A 19682-nucleotide genomic window follows, 5' to 3' on the forward strand; every position below is an offset into this window, starting at 1 on the left:
ATATATAATATTTTAGTTTTAAATTATAAATTTTTTTTGGTATTTTAAATTATAAATATATTAATGTTTAACAAAATTTATTTTAGTGTATTTTTGTCAAACTCCATTAAATACTGCTAGAATTCTTTTTGGTCAAGGTTCTTTTTTTTCGCATTAATCCTAGATATGGCTGACAATGAGTAGGTTAAACAAGGATTTAGACTCTATCTTAATTCTATCTGCAGGTTAAAAAATTTTTTAAAATAGTACTCTATCTTACTTGTGGATTAAAAATCTTTCAACCGTAACTCTACCCGCATCCTAAAGTTCTAAACTCTATTTTATCCTACCTACAGAAAAATTAAATTTTTTCAAGCAAATATAAATTTCAATCATTCCAAATCATATACATATTAACAAAATAAAAAATAAAAAATTAAGTTTAAATTAAAATTAATAATAATAAAATCTTAAAAAAATTCAACATAAAATTACAAATACCACAATCTTCAGGTTCTTAACACTTAAGTGTTAGAATTTTTGAATGATTATATGAATTTTATTTTTGTTTTATTTTTATTTTATGTTAATTTTATAAATATACAAATGGTTTAAATTACTAATTTAACTAACTAATTTAGTGGTTACTCACTTACTCTAAGTTATTATACGAGGGAGGTTGTGGATTCAACTTTTACTTCCTTCACTGGTGCGGATAGAGTAAAATAGGGTACACCCGACCCTACTCACAAGCAAATCTGAACATATCTGATATCTCTACTCTATTCGCAACAAATCAGGTAGCCGAGTCAAGTAACATACCTTATTCGATCATGTCAGGTCGAATTAATCAAATAAAAAAATAATTAAACATATTAAATTAATTATTTTTTTAAATAAAATAAAAATAATTAAGTTTGTAACTTTTTGTTTAAATATTTAAAGTTAGACAAACGAAGTTTGACTAACAATAAAAAATATTATATGTTAATTTTTTTTATTATTTGATCATAAAACCTGTTTATATTTTATTTATAATAACCGTTTTTTAATCTTAAAAGAAAACCAGATAAAAAAATCCAACAAAAAAAATAATTAACATTAAAGGATATACATTTTTTTGTCCAAAAAAACAATAATCTTAACGAAATTTAATAAGATAATTAACATCACATCATATTATATTATTTCTAATTAGTGAAAACAAATCTATGTTACTTTAATACTTATCATAATGGCAACTGCTTCACCTGATAAATCCAGAGATAGCAGAGCAATACGTGTTCCTATCTAAATGAGACACGAAAAATCTAAACATGTAGACAATTTTTTAAATTTATACCTTAGAATTTACCAAATGTAAAAGGCTTTAAAACGTTATCAAATAAGTTTGTTTATCCATTTAAATGGGTAAATTTTGTCTTTAAAATTAAGTCTGTTTTAAATTTAGATTAAATAAACTGAATCTGATTAACCAAAAAATAATGATAAGTTAAAAGGGTTAAATAGACAGCCTATTTATATTTTTTCTGCATTTTTATAAAAAGAATTGCACTTGTTGCCATAATTTTTTTTTTAATTTGATCTATCAATTAAAAAATATTGTTTATTTAAGATTTTTATTTAAAAATAATATTTTTATCAAAATATTTTTTAAAAAATAAAATAAAAAAGATAAACGAGTCAGTCCATTTAATTTATTGGACTGGCCATAAATGGTCCAAACTGAAAATAATGACTCATGAATAAAATAGACTTTAACAGACTGAACATAAATAAATCGGCTGATTTGTTTGACAATTCTAAAAAAGGTGATCTGGTAAACATTAGGTGTAAATTATCAAAGTATAATTATAGGTTAAATTACACCGTCATTCCCTATATTTTTAGTAAAATTATAAATTGGTATCTACACTTTAAAAATTTGTAATTAAGTCTCTAAAAAGAATTAAAATTTTCAATTTAGTCCCCGCTATTCAAAATGTGTTTGATTTAATAGAATATTCTCAACATATTCTCTATTTTAAACATGTGAATTACACATGTTTAACAATAGAGACTAATTTGTAATTTTAGTAAAAGTATGGGTGCTCTCTATCTCTCACCTCGACTCACCATCGTCGTGCCTCTCGCCTCCATCACCGTGCCAAATCCACTGATAAATTGAGTTGCTATTTTTATGTTAATTTATTGCTATTTTTTCTTAGACATTGAATTGTTCGCTTTGAGTATATTCAATATTGGAATTGTTTTCTTCCATTTATCGGTGTTCAGTGTTAGGATTGGAAGAGAAGAAAAAGTCACCGGATGAGAGAGGCGAGATGGAGAAAGGAGGCGAAACCCGACTCGTGAGCACAAATGTGGTGGATTCAGCGCAGCGATAATGAACCAAGGTAAGAGACAGAGAGTGCTGGGGAAGGGCAGGATGGGTTTAGATAGCCTAGGAAGTTTTTGGTCATTTTCAAATGATTAAATTATAAAGTTGATCTCTATACTTTTATTAAAATTGTAAATTGGTTTCTATTGTCAAACATGTGCAGCTCACATATTTAAAATAGAGAATATTTTGAAAATATTCTATTAAATCAAATATTTTTTGAACGACAGAAAATAAATTGTAAATTTTAATTCTCTTTAGAGACTCAATTATAAACTTTTAAAGGGTAAAAATCAATTTACAATTTCACTAAAAATGTAAAGATCAACTTGCAATTACAAAAGGCAGATTCATAAAGTTTGGAAAGGGAGCATTTGGTCAGGCATATACATACTTTAAAATTTTAATTTTGATGCGTAGTTCAGTCAAACAATTTTTTTATAACTTTTTGGCTGTGTTTGTTTATAAATATAGGACATTGAGACAGGATACTGAGATACAAAATTGTATTTGATAGAGGAGATATGTATAGAGATAATGTGTTCAGAGACACTGAATTAGTATATTTTGTATCCATCCTGACAGGAAATACACGAAGATACTAACAAGGGACACAACTTATTTTTCGTTTTTTCTTTCATTATTCTTGTTAATTTTTCATAATTATATTTTTTATTATTATATTTTTTATCTCAAATTTTTTTAATAAAAAAATGAGAATAAATTAAATTTTCATAATTTATTTTAATTTATCACCAAACAAAATACAAGAACACAAAATTTTGTGTAAACACGTATAAAATTATTTTACACTAATAATTTATTAAAATTAAATTCTAAAAGTATCCATGTTAATATTATGTAAAATTTGATGTATGCATATACAGGAGGAGCATGAAATTCAATGGGGTAAAACCTCTTTTCATTGAGCCAAAAGTCTATTTCTTTGATACTCCTTTCTTACTTCCCCTGAAATACCCTTCTCATCTCTATCGAAATGTTCTGATCCATGTTACTATTACATTCTTCTAATCCACGTTTGTGCAATACACCTCTATAACATCCATTTAAAAAGTAAATTATGTTCGTCAAGTGTATATAGCGATGGGATTATCAAAATGTATATAACATGGAAAACAAAATAATATGCATCTAGAATTATATATATCTAAACAAGGTGGTTAGATATACAAAATGATTAATCGATAACTAACACGCAGCCAAGAATATAATTAATTACACTTCAATCCCCAAGAAAATAATTCGTTACTTAAAAAAGCGGATAAAATGGCATTTGGCTCATTCAACCCAACAATTAAGTGTGTGTTTGGATTTCAGTTTGCAAACGAAAGTTTACATAAAAGTGATTTTGTAAAATTAATTTTGATAAAAAGTAAGTTTGAGTTAACGTGATTTTTGTTTGGCAATTTTTATATCAAAATTGATTGTAATAAAATAAATGTTGTTTAGATTATACTACTCAAAATCACTCTTAGATGAAAAATTACTAAAAGAGACATCAATTTAAATAATTTTTTTATATATGCAAAATCAAAATACTAACAAAAATAATATAAAAATATTTATCATATAAATAAAATAAATATAATAAAAAAAAAAATATAAAAGAGAGTATTATAAATTTTATAATGTCAAACAAAAAAATATTCTATAATTTTTTAGTACTGTTAATACTCTTTAATTTAGTATTATTTTTTATTATAAATTTTCATTATTTATGGTTTTGTTGTTACTTATCATTAATTTCTTATTTATTTTGTCCTTTTTTATAGGATTATAATTTATATTATACAAAATTTTGATGATAAACGTAGTATATAATAATTACAATTACAAATTTTACAAAGTTAGAATAAAAAATAAAAAAATTAATACAAAACAGAAATAGAGTACTTCAAAGAATAGAAAAAAAATCATACACATAAGAAATAATAAAAATTTCATAAAATCAACAACATATATCATATGAACAAAAAAATATAATAAAAAGTAAATAAAATTTGAATGAATAAAATTAAAAAAAAATAAAAAATTTCATAAGCAACATAAATATAATGTAGTAAAGGATAAAAAAAAAGAATTCATATAAAAAAAATAAAAATATCCTAAAAAGTCAACAACATTTGTCATATGAATAAAAGAAATACAATAAAATAAATAAAAAAGGCAAAAAAAATTAAAAAATTCATAAAAAATATACATATAAAAAATAGTATAACAATAATAAAAAAATTGAAATATTTAATTTGCTAGTGATTAAAACAAATTTGAACTATTTTAATGAAAAAAAAATTGGAACGAATAACTATAAAGAAGTAAGAAGAACTACAAAAAATTATTATGAAAGTAATAGTTACTAGTATTTTTTTATAGAAAAAAATGAAGGGTAGGATTAGTAAAAAAGAAATAAAATTTCACCTAATTTTCCAAAGACAACAAGCAACCATGAAAGTGAAACGCAAAAGCTATAAATTTTAGCTTCTCCTAAACATGCGTTTAGAAGCAGAATTACTTCTACGTTCAGGAAGATAAAAATGGCCAAACAAAAAAGTGAAACTTTCAAGAAGCTCAAAAGTGCTTCTCTCTTCCCCAACGTGTTTGCCAAACACACCCTAAATTTGGAAGATAACAGCTACCATGTTAAATCCATGTTAAATATTGTGTTCCATATTAGGATAAAATTTAGCTCGTTAAATAAGCCAACTGTCTAAACAAAATCGAAATTCGAAACCTTAGAATTCAAAAGATCATGATCCAAAACGAAATCAGGTTCCTCAGTTAGGCTGTACAAATATTGGAATGTGATACATGTGCATTTTTACATATGAGCACTAAAAACAGTTTCCCCTATATTAGTCACAATCCTAATCCACCCTTCAATCTATCTTTGATGAAAAACAAATACAGCAGGAAGAGAACAGTAATGTTTTATATATCTAAATCATCATCAGGGTCCTCATCAGAATCTGGCATCTCATCATCCGAATCGCGAAAATATATGATCTCGCCCCTGCCAGACTCCTCCTTTTTGCCACCTGAAATGGGTGTTGTTTCATTGTTGCTCTCTTCCAGAGATCTTCTACCATCATAAATTTGTATTGGTTTACCATTTCCTATAAGAGAATGAAGAGCTTCAGTATTAGCGTATGCACATCATTTGACGGAAGGAGAAAATATAGATCTATTTCATACCTTGGTGTTCAAAAGGAAGCACAACTCTTGACCTATCAACTAGCTCCTTCTCAGACAGCTGCAGATTGAATTGTACCTGTAAAGAAAATCCAAATTGTTTCATATCATTAAGTGACAGTAAACAAAATGAAATCAACTATACATAATTAAGCATTTATGGCTTGGTCGCGGGCAGAATCCAGCAAGCCTAACTCCGATGTGTAGAAGTACGAATATAGTCTCCATCTAAGTGTCGGCAGACGAATGGCTTAGAACAGGTGTGCCTTTCGGTGGGAAGTTTTCGGCACAACAAATTAGTACATAATATAACCGTTTGCTTCCTATTTCTTGTGTGGAAATATGCCATGTAATATTTGAAGCATTTAAACAAAGAAAAACTAAATTAATCACAGTTGGGAGTTTCTGAACCATTAATCCTTTATGCTAGAGGGCTATATTTTCCAGCAACAAAATTTTGGGTGGGATGGGGGGAAGGAAATTTTGAATCTTGCCCATTTCTATTCAATCAAAACTTCCGGGGAGAAAGTTGTGGTTCAATGTCTCTTATCAAAAGACAATGGTTGGGGTTTTCCTTCTTAAGAAAGAGACATGACTCTCCATTTTTTCATCTTAAGGAAATTACAGAACTGACCTTTGGAATTAAACCAGCAACTGCTGCTCCATCAACTGCTGATACAGGTGCGAAGCTGATTCCACTAGGCCCAACTTTAAATTCTTCGCACTAAATACAAATTGAGAAATACAACCTCAGTGCATTGGTTTTGTCAAATACTTGTTTCAGAAAACCTTAAAAACAGAAATAAAGAAATCACCGTCACTCTAACTCGCCCATTTCGACGTTTGGACCTGATATTAAGTTTTCCTTTGGTCAAATTGGGCTCGGATGAATTCCTTATATAACTTCCCTGACCATCAACAGAATGATGAAATGGGTCAACACTGGCTACAATGGAGGACGTGTACTCAACAGCAGCTAAAGCTCTCTCCTCATGAAGGTCAGAATGCAACAACCCAAAGATACTTGAAATTTGATCTGCAACCAAAGAAAAAAAAGAAAGAAATTAGTGAAGAAACAGTTAAAGCATTATGTCAAACTAAGCCATAAACATAAACTTCCAAAACAATCAACTACCCTCCTTATTTTGAATACAGTACACAATGCTAACCAAGGAACTTTATTGAATAAATAATAGAGTGAATACCATGGCTACGCAGATTACTTAAAAGACTTGCAACTGACTGCATGGATGAATGTCTCAACAGTTCACTTAGCTGATAATATCCAACAAGAATGCATTAGGATCACAGACAGACAGAGAATACAACACAAAGCTAGAAATACAGTTTAAAAAAAAAAAAAAAAAAGAGAGACAAAAAGCTTCTGCCCCTCTCTCTACTTATTCCCTAAAGAATTTTTAAGTGTAATACCAGTATCTGTGCAGGCACAAATGACTCTCAGAATTACACACTTCATGCAATACTTACCTACAGCAAGAGGGATTCAAAAATTCAAATAGCTACAGTATTCACTGATAACATGAAATTTGAACAGTGGTCTTAGAATGAAATGGATATTCTATATTCATAAAACCTTATATTTCAAGGTGATTTGCATTAGCTCAGAAACATATAAAACTTTTCATAAGTTTCATTGAGCATATGTCCGTTACACAGTTAGCAAATGAAGAACTGAATCATTCAGAACATTCATCCCCAAGACCCCAACACAAAATAACACAATACAATTCATGTAAATCTCTATTAAATACTAAAGCAATATTAATCAAAATTTTAATAGTTACAGCATGTAAAATTACCGAGTCTATGGCAACACAAAAGCGGGACTTATTTTCCCCAACCAATCCTGCATGTATGAAATGAAAAGTATTATTCAAAAGAATGTGTCAAAATAAATAAATAATGAAATCCAATAACTGAAGCATAATGGTTTTAAGGGGACAAATATCATAATTGTACAAGCTAATTTTTGTGAGAATAAAGAAAGATCTAACTGTAATACCTCGACCAAGGTCACAAATTACTGAAAATAATTTGTTAACATCTTTCACTGTTTTATAAGAACTTAAAATTTGATTAGAAGGATCCATAATGTCTCCAGATTTCCTTGTCTTATCCTTCCATCCAAGGGGATCTGTATAACAATCCAAAATGTGAATCCTGAAATAACATAGATGCTGAGAAGTTACAATAGTGAATATAATTATCAGTAGTGCTAGGAGCCAGCACATTTAGTAATTTGTAGCTATCAATTAGCCATCATTAGTATTTTTAATGGTGTGAGATTACATCTAATGGTGTGGAATTACACACTCTTTTTTTTATGGTTAAATGCTGGCTAGATTTTAATAAAAGTGCTGGCCCCTAAGATTTTCTCTATAATTATTATAAACAAATCTAAATATAAATTCACGTAAGAGTAAGAGTAAGACATAGCACTTAATGAAGAATTGTAATGCACAAGAAAAATTGAAGTTAACGTTCCTCAACACAAGTGTTCCATGAATAAGTTGAAAATATTTACCATTTCTTAGAAGATTCAACGTCCACTCCATTCATCTTTAACAAACCAGTATACGACGATGGACTCCGAGAAAGTGAAACAATCACCATACCTCTATATACAAAATGAAACATTGGAGCATAAGATTTGATATTAAAAATAAGAATTAAGCCTGCATTTGTTTACAAGCACAGGACACTGAAACAGGAACAAGGAGATACGATTTGGCAGATAAGACATGGACAGGGACAATGTATATAGAGACACTCAATTAGTGTATTTTGTGACCATCCTGACAAAAAGGACACAAAGACACTAACAAAAGACACATCTTATTTTTCATTTTTTCTTTCATTATTCTTGTTATTTTTCATAACTATATATTATTTATCATTATATTTTTTTTCCAAATTTTTTAAATGAAAAAAAAAAAGCAAATAAATTATACTTTCATAATATATTCTAGTTTTTCACCAAACAAAATACAAAAATACTAATGGTTGTGTTTCTGTCCTTTGTGTCTTGTTCTTAGTGTCCTAAGATACAAAACAATTCATAATCAAAGAAAACAAAGTTATCATTTTTAGATAAGTATAGTAAACTTACCGCGACTGAGATTTCCCGGCGACGATGTGTGACGACAATTGAACTAGAATGTGGGAGAACACATTGAATCCAAAAGGGGAAGACAAAGAGTCCTTGATTGTGAGAGCAGGTGCAAGCTCTCCCTCCAATACACCATCCCTAAGAGATCTACAAACTGATTCTGCCATCTTAAGTGCAGAGTCAGCAAAATCCCAACGGTCGAGGCACTAAGTCAGTGAAAAACAATAGCATAAACTACTTGTCATTTCTTAAGCAAAATGGATTCAACGGTTAATTAGTTGCAACTTATTGATAAATGCATGTAATATAATTATAATTAAATAATAATTCTAACCTCAGGCGGCGAAGGAGAGAGAGGACGGGAGGAGGATGAGTGACGACGGTTATGGGCTACGCCAACGCTTACGTGAGGGTTTTGGGGCGGAGCAGGGTTTTGGGGTTACTGGTTTCCGCATTTCTCTGGAACTGGATCCTCTTTACCTCTTAATCGAGGAAAGATAAAATAAAAGGTTAACCATAAAAATGCCTAAATTATTTAACGTCCACAAAAATATACTTAAATTTTATGACAAAAATATTTTTAAACAATTTAAAAATATGATAACAATATCTAATAATAAATATATTTTTTCAAAAGATATGTTTAAAATTAAATTTTGATACAATTTTTTAAAAGCATGATTATAAAAGTAAAATATTATGATACATAAAAATTGGTAATCTTTTATCAATTTTTATTAAGTATATATTTTTTATAATTTTATTTTGTTAATAACTAATAATACTTTTAAAAATTTATAAAATAATTTATATTTAACAAAAAATCACCAAATTTTAAAAATTTTTATTGTTAGAAGTTTAACGAGGTTAAAAATTTTTTTAGAATTTAATTTAATTTGAATTTTAAGTGTTGGATTAACTAGGCAATAATAAGAATTTAGAATGATTTAATTTATTTAAAAAATTGAATTGTCAAAGGTTAGATTAATAAGACACTACAATTTTAATTATATACTAAAAGGGTTTAGCTTTTCGTCGTAATACTATATTAACTATGCTCCGTTAGAATTTAATTTAGTTTTGGTTAAAGTATTTTTTATTAGAATTACTCATTTTAGGTGATTTTTGTTTTTTAAAGTGCTATGGTTTTAAGATTTTTTTTTCATTATCATGTAGTCTCACCGCTGTATCACGAGTATGAAGAAGTAGCATGGTATATGTGTTTAGACAATAAGATCATGCCATACCTACAGATGGCTGACTTTACCTATCTTGTGAAACACAACGACCACTAGTTTAGGTTGAATGAGCTATTAGTGAGTGAATTTGTTGAAAGATGACGTCTAGAGACACATACAATTTACCTGCCATTCGAAGAGTGCATAATTACGTACGCTACAAGATGTAGTGTACTAATTAGAACTCCCGATCGACGGATAATACACCAGCGAATATCTGACGAATATACATCATTTTTTATTGGGAGGTATGAGAAAAAGTCACAAAGGATAGAGTTGGGTAAAAAACTGATCCTATCTATATTCATGGATGATGATTTCGCTTTTTTAAGTTTATTTCCAGGGAGGGTTCAATTCAACTATAGGATTTAAGATTTAAAGGAGAAGCAAGGATGTTTATTTGTTTGTTTGATTTTGATTATATAAATTTGATTAAAATTATATAAAAGATATTATATGATTTGAATTTTTTAATTTGATTAAGTTTAAATTATTATAATTTATTTTCACTCAATTTATTTAGATTTAAAAAATCAATTAATGATTTATAATTTTTAAATTATAAATTATAAATTTGTATAGATATCATTCAAATTATAAAATTTTTAAAAGTTAAATTTGGATAGGATGTAATTTAATTCTACCAAAAAAATAATAACAAAAAATTATAAAATTATAAATTTTTGAATGGATATAAAATAATTCAATCAAATCACAATAATTTGAATTGGAATGAACTAAAAAATAAATTCAAATGGATATAATATAATTATTCAAATTATAACTGTTTAAATCAAATTCGATTATATTAAAAAAAATTTAAATTGACATCATTCATATTTTATATACACTGTAATTAAGTTATATGTATATTTATTTTGCTGTTAGTGCAAACGAGATAAATAATAAAATTAAAAAATATAACTAATTTTAAACGTCCAATAATTATAAATATATAATTTATTGAAATAGAATTATATATTATATTTCTGTTATTTAAGTCAGCTCGTGAGCTTGAGTCAGCTCATGAGTTTTCGCTGAACCAAGTTTGAACTTAAGAAATAGGCTCAATTGTTAATGAGTTGAGCTGTGAGCCGAGTTTGAGTTTGGTCTAGCTCGACTCAACTCGCCTCACTTCCAGTCTTACACAGTGAATCAATTTAGTTGAATTTGAATCACACCAATGGTAAATCGACACACCTTAATTCAATTTATGCATATTCGTATTCCAATGTAAATTGACATATCCTTATTGGATTTACATACATACATCTGTATATAAAACTCAAATTGAATTATTTCGAATTACATTTTACCACACCATACCTCACCAAAACGAGAAATTCAGAACAACTAATGGAATCTATAGTAGAAGATTGAAACTGCGGATATGGAAGATGACTCAAATTGAATCTATCGGTTGGATGGAGTTGTTATATTGCTGATAGTGTGCATGAAGAGGTTAGTAAATGAAATTTAATTTATTTTTTTATTTTCTTTAAGAAATAAAGAATAGTTAGTAATATTAAATTTGCTTAAAACTTGATTATTAGAATTATTAAAATATTTAAACTTTAAATAGTAGTTAAAGTATTGATTTAGGGGTTTAGGGTGTTAGAAGATTGAAATCACAAATACATGTTGGATGAGGAATAATTAAATATGTTGACGAGTAGATTTAATAGGTTTGGTTAGAGTTTGTAAGTTTTTATTGTTAGAAGTTTAACGAGGTTAAATTTTTTTTTAGAATTTAATTTAATTTGAATTTTAAGTGTTGGATTAACTAGGCAATAACAAGAATTAAGAATGATTTAATTTATTTAAAAAATTGAATTGTCAAAGGTTAGATTAATGAGACACTACAATTTTAATTATATACTAAAGGGTTTAGCTTTTTGTCGTAATACAACATTAACTATGCTCCGTCAGAATTTAATTTAGTTTTGTTAAAGTATTTTTTATTAGAATTACTCATTTTAGGTGATTTTTGTTTTTTAAAGTGCTATGGTTTTAAGATTTTCTTTTTATTGTCATGTAATCTCACCTGTATCACGAGTATGAAGAGGTAGCATGTTATGCCCTTAGACAATAAGATCATGCCATATCTACAGATAGCTGACTATTTTGTGAGACACAACGACTACTGGTTTAGGTTGGATGAGCTTTTAGTGAGTGAATTTGTTGAAAGATGACGTCCGGAGACACATACAATTCACCTGCTATTCGGAGAATGCATGATTACGCTACAAGATGTAGCGTACCAACTAGGACTCCCAATCGACGGATAATACACCAACGAATATCTCACGAATATACATCTTTTTTATTGGGAGGTATGAGAGAATGTCACAAAGGATAGAGTTGGGTAAAAAGCTGATCCTATCTATGTTCATGGATGATGATTTCGCTTTTTCAAGTTTGTTTTCAGGGAGAATTCAATTCAACTCTAGAATTTAAGATTTAAAGGAGAAGCAAGGGTGTTTATTTGTTTCTTTGATTTTGATTATATAAATTTGATTAAGATTATTATAAAAGGTATTATATGATTTGAATTTTTTAATTTGATTATGTTTAAATTATTATAATTTATTTTCACTCGATTTATTTGGATTTAAAAAATCAATCAATGATTTATAATTTTTAAATTATAATTATAAATTTGTATAGATATCATTCAAATTATAAAATTTTTAAAAGTTAAATTTGGATAGGATGTAATTTAATTCTACCAAAAAAATAATAACAAAAAATTATAAAATTATAAATTTTGAATGGATATAAAATAATTCAATCAAATCACAATAATTTGAATTGGAATGAACTAAAAAATAAATTCAAATGGATATAATATAATTATCCAAATTATAACTGTTTAAATCAAATTCGATTATATTAAAAAAAATAAAATTAAATTGACATCATTCATATTTTATTTACACTGTAATTAAGTTATATGTATATTTATTTTGTTGTTACTCTGTTAGTTCAAACGAGATAAATAATAAAACTAAAAAAATATAACTAACTTTAAAAGTCAAATAATTATAAATATATAATTTATTGAAATAGAATTATATATTATGTTTCTGTTGTTTAAGCCAGCTCGTAAGCTTGAGTCAGCTCATGAGCTTTCGCTGAGCCAAGTTTAAACTTAAGAAATAGACTCAATTGTTAATGAGTTGAGCTGTGAGCCGAGCTTGAGTTTGGTCTAGCTCGACTCAGCCCGTCTCACTTCCAGTCTTACACATAATGAATCAAATTAGTTGAATTTGAATCACACCAATGATAAATCGACACACCTTATTTCGATTTATGCATATTCGTGTTCTAATTTAAATTGACATATCCTTATTGGATTTACATACATACTTTTGTATATAGAACTTAAATTGAATTGTTTTGAATTACATTTCACCACACTGTATCTCACCAAAACGAGAAATTCAGAGCAACTAATGGAATCTATAGTAGAAGATTGAAACTGCGGAGATGGAAGATGACTCAAATTGAATCTATCGGTTGGATGAAGTTGCCCATATTGCTGATAGTGTGCATGAAGAGGTTAGTAAATGAAATTTAATTTATCTTTTTATTTTCTTTAAGAAATAAAGAATCGTTAGTAATATTAAATCGCTTAAAACTTGATTATTAGAATTATTAAAATACTTAAACTTCAAATAATAGTTAAAGTATTGATTTAGGGGTTTAGGGTGTTAGAAGATTGAAATCACAAATACATGTTGGATGAGGAGTAATTAAATATGTTGACGAGTAGATTTAATAGGTTTGGTTAGAGTTTGTAAGTTTTTATTCTTAGAAGTTTAACGAGGTTAAAATTTTTTTTAGAATTTAATTTAATTTAGATTTTAAGTGTTGGATTAACTAGGCAATAACAATAATTTAGAATGATTTAATTTATTTAAAAAATTGAATTGTCAAAGATTAGATTAATGGGACACTACAATTTTAATTATATACTAAAGGGTTTAGCTTTCCGTCCTAATACTATATTAACTATGCTCGTTAGAATTTAATTTAGTTTTGGTTAATGTATTTTTTATTAGAATTACTCATTTTAGGTGATTTTTATTTTCCAAAGTGCTATGGTTTTAAGATTTTTTTTAATTGTTATGTAGTCTCACCGCTGTATCATGAGTATAAAGAGGTAGCATGGTATGCCCTTAGACAATAAGATCATGCCATACCTACAGATGACTGATTTGACCTATCTTGTGAGATACAACAACTACTGGTTTAGGTTGGATGAACTATTAGTGAGTGAATTTATTGAAAAATGACGTTCAGAGACACATACAATTCACCTGCCATTCGGAGAGTGCATAATTACGCAATAAGATGTAGCGTACCAACTAGGACTCCCGATCGACGGATAATATACCAGCGAATATCTGACGAATATACAGCTTTTTTTTATTGGGAGGTATGACAGAATGTCACAAAGGATAGAGTTGGATAAAAAGCTAATCCTATCTATGTTCATGGATGATAATTTCGCTTTTTCAAGTTTGTTTTCAGGGAGGATTCAATTCAACTCTAGGATTTAAGATTTAAAAGAGAAGTAAGGGTATTTATTTGTTTGTTTTATTTTAATTATATAAATTTGATTAAGATTATTATAAAAGGTATTATACGATTTGAATTTTTTTATTTGATTAAGTTTAAATTATTATAATTTATTTTCACTCGATTTATTCGGATTTAAAAAATCAATCAATGATTTATAATTTTTAAATTATAAATTATAAATTTGTATAGATATCATTCAAATTATAAAAATTTTAAAAGTTAAATTTGGATAGGATGTAATTTAATTCTATCAAAAAAATAATAACAAAAAATTATTAAATTATAATTTTTGAATGGATATAAAATAATTCAATCAAATCACAATAATTTGAATTGGAATGAACTAAAAAATAAATTCAAATGGATATAATATAATTATCCAAATTATAACTGTTTAAATCAAATTCGATTATATTAAAAAAATAAAATTAAATTGACATCATTCATATTTTATTTACACTATAATTAAGTTATATGTATATTTATTTTGCTGTTAGTGCAAATGAGATAAATAATAAAACTAAAAAATATAACTAACTGTAAAAGTCAAATAATTATAAATATAAAATTTAAGAAACAAAATCATAAACGGTGTTTAACAATTTCTTTGAAAGGTAACGAGGTCCTCAATAGAAAAAATTCTTTTCGCCTCTTGATCTTTATATTTATGAGATTGATTAACTCTTCTGTTAATATTTTTCTCTCTATTAATGGAATTAGTTTACATAGTACATTAAACTATTGATTTATCCATTAAGAACTAATTAAGATTGACAAATTCTTTTTCTTTTTGGAATCTAATTGTCTTTTAGAGATAATTGTTAAGGTTGTTTAGTTATTTTTAGGGTTAAGTACGATTTTAGTCCCCTAACGTATAAGTCGAAAATCTTTTTCGTCCCTAAATTTTAATTTAGTTTTAAAATCGTCATTTTTACTTAAATTTTAAATTTTATTACCAAATTACTCCTAACAGATGAGAGGGAGAAGGGAATCACGTGAGGGAGAGGAAAGAAGAAGGGGGGAGAAAATCAGCGCCATTCTTCTTCTCCTTTCCCCAGCACAGCGCCGCCGCACGTCTCCTTACCCTCCTCTCTCTCTTCCCTTCGTCTAGTTCTGTCGCGGCAAGCTCTCTGTCCCCCTTTCTGCGAACCCAACCCATCTCCCCCGATCCCTAGCGCCATCGTCGACACCTAAGTAGCCGCGATGTCTCCCTCCTTCGTCCCTCCCCAACCTAGCCATTCATTCTTACTCGCCCTCAGTTTCTTCACTCAACAGAGACCATCGAAACCAGCCTCTTTTCTCCAACAAGCTGCCGGTGACGTTACCATCTTCATCAGCTTCTCTCTTGCTGAACCAGACACAAAGGACAATCCCTGTTCCACCTCCACCAGCAGCGACCAACACAGTCATTGCAACTCTACCTATTCTGCTTCTGTTTATTTTATTAATTACATTATTAGATTTGTTGATTGGTTGATTTTGTTAATCACATTGCTGTTGACCCTGATTCTATTCTGATTGATTTTATTGCTCTTTTGCTTTTGATTCCGATTCCATTCTTCTGCTTCTTATATTTTTCTAGTTGAAATTCTGATTTTTTGATATTTGTTAGTTGAAATTCTATTGCTGCTGTTGAAATTTTAGTTGAAGAAAAAGAAAAAGAAGAATGGATGTTGCTGTAATAGAGAAGAAGAAAAAGAAGAATAGAAACTAAGTAATTTGGTGAAGAAGGAGGAGGGTATTTTGGTTCGAAAGATGATTCTAAAACCAGGTTAAACTATAGAGACGATTTTGTATGCAAAAAAAGATTGGAGACAAAAAAAATTTCAGTCTATACCGTAAGAGACCAAAATCGTACTTAACCCTTTTTTTATTATATTTTTTAAATACATTAGCTAAATTTACTGTATAAAACTAAAAAATATTAGCAATTTTTAAATTATTTTTACTTATAAAAATTAAATAAAAGATATATTGGTAATTAATGTGTCACATAAATAAGTTATGAAGAGAGAACATCAATAAATGGACTAATCAATCTCATGAAATTAAATATCAATAGCTGAAAAGAGTTTTTTTTTTTTTATCAAAGCCTCATAGTTTTTCAAAAAATTATCGGAGATAGAGATGAGTATTCATTCAAAATTTAATTTATTTATTTAAAATAAAATCCTTGAAAATTTTGCGATGGACTTGAAAAAATGTGTTACCGCTAAAAATTGTAATGGCAAGGGATAAAGTTTGGTAAGTGAATGATCCTATCTATGTTGATGCTTTGGCCTTTCTATATTTTATTTTTGGAGAGGGTTAGAATTAGGGTTAGGGGTAGAAAAATGAAGTAATCACTTTAATTCTAGATAGTTCTACACTTCCGCTTAGGAATTAAGATTCTAACCATGATAAGATAAAAAAGAAATGAAAGAAAAAATTAATCAAATATGAATAAAATAATTACGAAAAAGAAGAGGTATACCAACGGTGCCATGGGTGGGCTAAAACAGATGGAGCTGCAAGCGATGGTGGTGAGTTTGGACGGTATAAACAGCATTATTGCAACACTGCATCAGCAGTTGTATTTAAAATTTAGAATGAGAACGATAAAAGAGTGGGAAGATTCAAGAGAGTAATCGGACAAGTGCAATGAATTTAGATCCTTTAAATTTTAGATTTTTATTTTAGAAGATAAAATGAAATTTTTTATTATTAAATATTTTTTTTTATATATTTTTTTAGTTCTATCTATAAAATAAATGGTGATAGATCATATTTTATTTTCTAAAATAAAATTTAAAATTTAGAAAATTCAAATCCAAGTATAATTAACTTGCAATTTGTGATGATTTGAGTCGTGTTTTTATTTTTAATATTGAGCTAGTTTTAGTATATTTATTAAAAATAGTCTATTTAATGTGTAATCCAATTTTATGCGAAACAATATTGGACTGGACAAAATCGCCGAATCCAGTCACTAAAGCCGAATGAAAGAGTCGAATTGTGCATGAGAGGCAACATTAGAGATAGAAGCCCAATTTAAGAGACATTTTCCAGAGTTCATCACAAAGCACTGAAAGTGCTGGCTGGCCTAGGGGCGAATTGCTCTTCACCTGTGAACGAATTTAAAATTAGTTTGGTAAAATTTTTACTTTAAAAAAAATAGTTTATAAAAGTTAATTTTTAAAAGATAGTTTTTTAAAAAATGTAGTATTTATATTTGATAAATTAAATTAAAAATGACTTTTAATAAACACAAGTAGCAACAATTACGTTTGGTAAAATAGTTTTTAAATTTTAAAAAAACTGTAAAAGATATAAATATAAGTGCTAAATTTGAAAATTAATTAATATATGAGGTTATATTAGACTTTTAAGTTTTAAAAAACACAAGTCAACTTTAAAAAGTTCTATCTTAATTGCTTTTAAAAGTACTCCAATTTTTAAAAAACTGCAAATACAAGCACATCAGGCACCGGATTCGGTGGTTCCAGAACATTTCGACCATTAAATGGTCCCATAACAAAATATGTTTTTTAAATTTTTTTAATAACTGCTAAATAGTCCCTTTTTTTAAATTTAATTACAAATAAAATTAATAATAAAAAATTGTTTTATTGGGAGGTACCAGAGAATGTCACAAAAAATAGCGGTGGTAAACAAGGAAGAATTACAAGTAGAAAAGTTGAAGAACGAAGAGGAAGTAGAGGACTCAAGAAATGGCTGAGCTGCGGTATCAAACTCTCATTTCTAGACATCAAGTTTCAACTCTCCAACTCAAGTAATTGGTACATTCTTATTTTATCGATATTCCATCCTTCATTTCTCTTTATTTTTTATAAATTTGGTTTCAATTTTACTTTTTATGATGTTGCGTATCCTCAAAATTGGCAACTTTTTTATATAACTGTTTGTGACGTGTAATTTCTTGTGAGTGTGTGATTCATCCTTCACTAAATTCATTAAAGAAGATGAAGTTCGTGTTGCTGCTGAAACATGACAGATTATTTTGTTGGAAGAAGTATTTTTATTGTGGTGGTGTTGTGTATTCATTGTGTCACCTTTGCTTACCAATTTAGTGATAGTTGCTTGCTTTATGATAGATGAATGTGGTCGAGGCCTAATGGAGGGCATGCAGGACTAACCTTAGCTTTGAAAACATAAAAGATTTAAACAAAATAAGATATATTCAAAACAAAACTACATTTTATTTTTTAAAATATATATATTTTTTTCAAAACACCTTTCTTTTTGGGTGTTAATCATAGGCCAAAATAGATTGAAGTTGAATTTGTCATTTTTCTGTAAATGATATGGATTAAGTTCTACTTTAGAGCAAAATTTATGTAAAATTGATGATTATATCAAAAAATTAATAGAATTGCTATCTTTTAAATTGATGATTATGTTATCATAATTTTTTTTCTCAACTAATAATTAAAATTGAGAAGTGTTTTTTTTTTTTTGCCCCCCAAATTTTAAAACAGGGAGAAAAGAAGTATGATATAGAAGGTGTAAATTTAGATGGCAAATATAAAAATTGGCAAAATAAATTGTATTCTGATTTAGTACATTTTTAGGTCGGTCCGTTTGAAAGTTTGTGTATTTAAATAAGTTATAGGAGAAGTTAATATTTTTATTTAATCCTATCATTTGTTTTGAAAGAAGGGATTTTGATGTTGAGTAATTTATAAAGGTGATTGATGCATACTGTATACTTAGCAAGCCTTTGTCTAGAGCAATTTACATAGTAAGTATAGTCACCTATAAAAATTTCAAAATTTTTAATGGTTTATTATATCTGTAAAAGTTTGTAAAAATTTCTATAAAATATGAAGTTTGTGATAATATATTTGTGATGAGGAACTTTTGTTTTACCTCAAGAACAATTAAATCAAACTTGCCATCATTAGGATTTCTTTTAATCATTTATTGTTGAATGTTTTTTTCTATCTAATGACTAAAAAGTGTTGTACAATAATTTTGCTCTAGATGAAGCTTGACAGAACAGGATCAAAATATTTTAGATCTAGAATTACTAGCTGAGGTGATTGAATATTTGTGATATTTGTTTTTTAATTAATCTATGTTATGTAAAGAAAATTTAAAATAGCTTAAAAATTCCTTATTTTTTGTGCATTTATCTAACTTGTTTCGTAAAAATTGATAT

At 27.7% G+C, this 19682-nt stretch overlaps 1 protein-coding gene across 1 annotated transcript; it reads right to left on the minus strand.

Annotated features, from left to right (window-relative positions):
• Positions 1–5085: 5085 nt before the first annotated feature.
• On the minus strand, positions 5086–8926 carry LOC107471233 (elongator complex protein 5). The gene is made up of 9 exons (XM_016090686.3): positions 8697–8926; positions 8112–8204; positions 7590–7747; positions 7387–7433; positions 6772–6841; positions 6382–6602; positions 6201–6290; positions 5570–5645; positions 5086–5490 (listed from the first exon to the last, which is right to left on the minus strand). Exons 1-9 carry the CDS (start codon positions 8861–8863, stop codon positions 5306–5308), a joined length of 1107 nt encoding a protein of 368 aa, XP_015946172.1. The 5' UTR covers positions 8864–8926; the 3' UTR covers positions 5086–5305.
• Positions 8927–19682: the final 10756 nt, after the last annotated feature.

Source organism: Arachis duranensis, chromosome 10, assembly GCF_000817695.3.
Source record: "Arachis duranensis cultivar V14167 chromosome 10, aradu.V14167.gnm2.J7QH, whole genome shotgun sequence".
In the NCBI taxonomy this organism is placed as follows: domain Eukaryota; kingdom Viridiplantae; phylum Streptophyta; class Magnoliopsida; order Fabales; family Fabaceae; genus Arachis; species Arachis duranensis.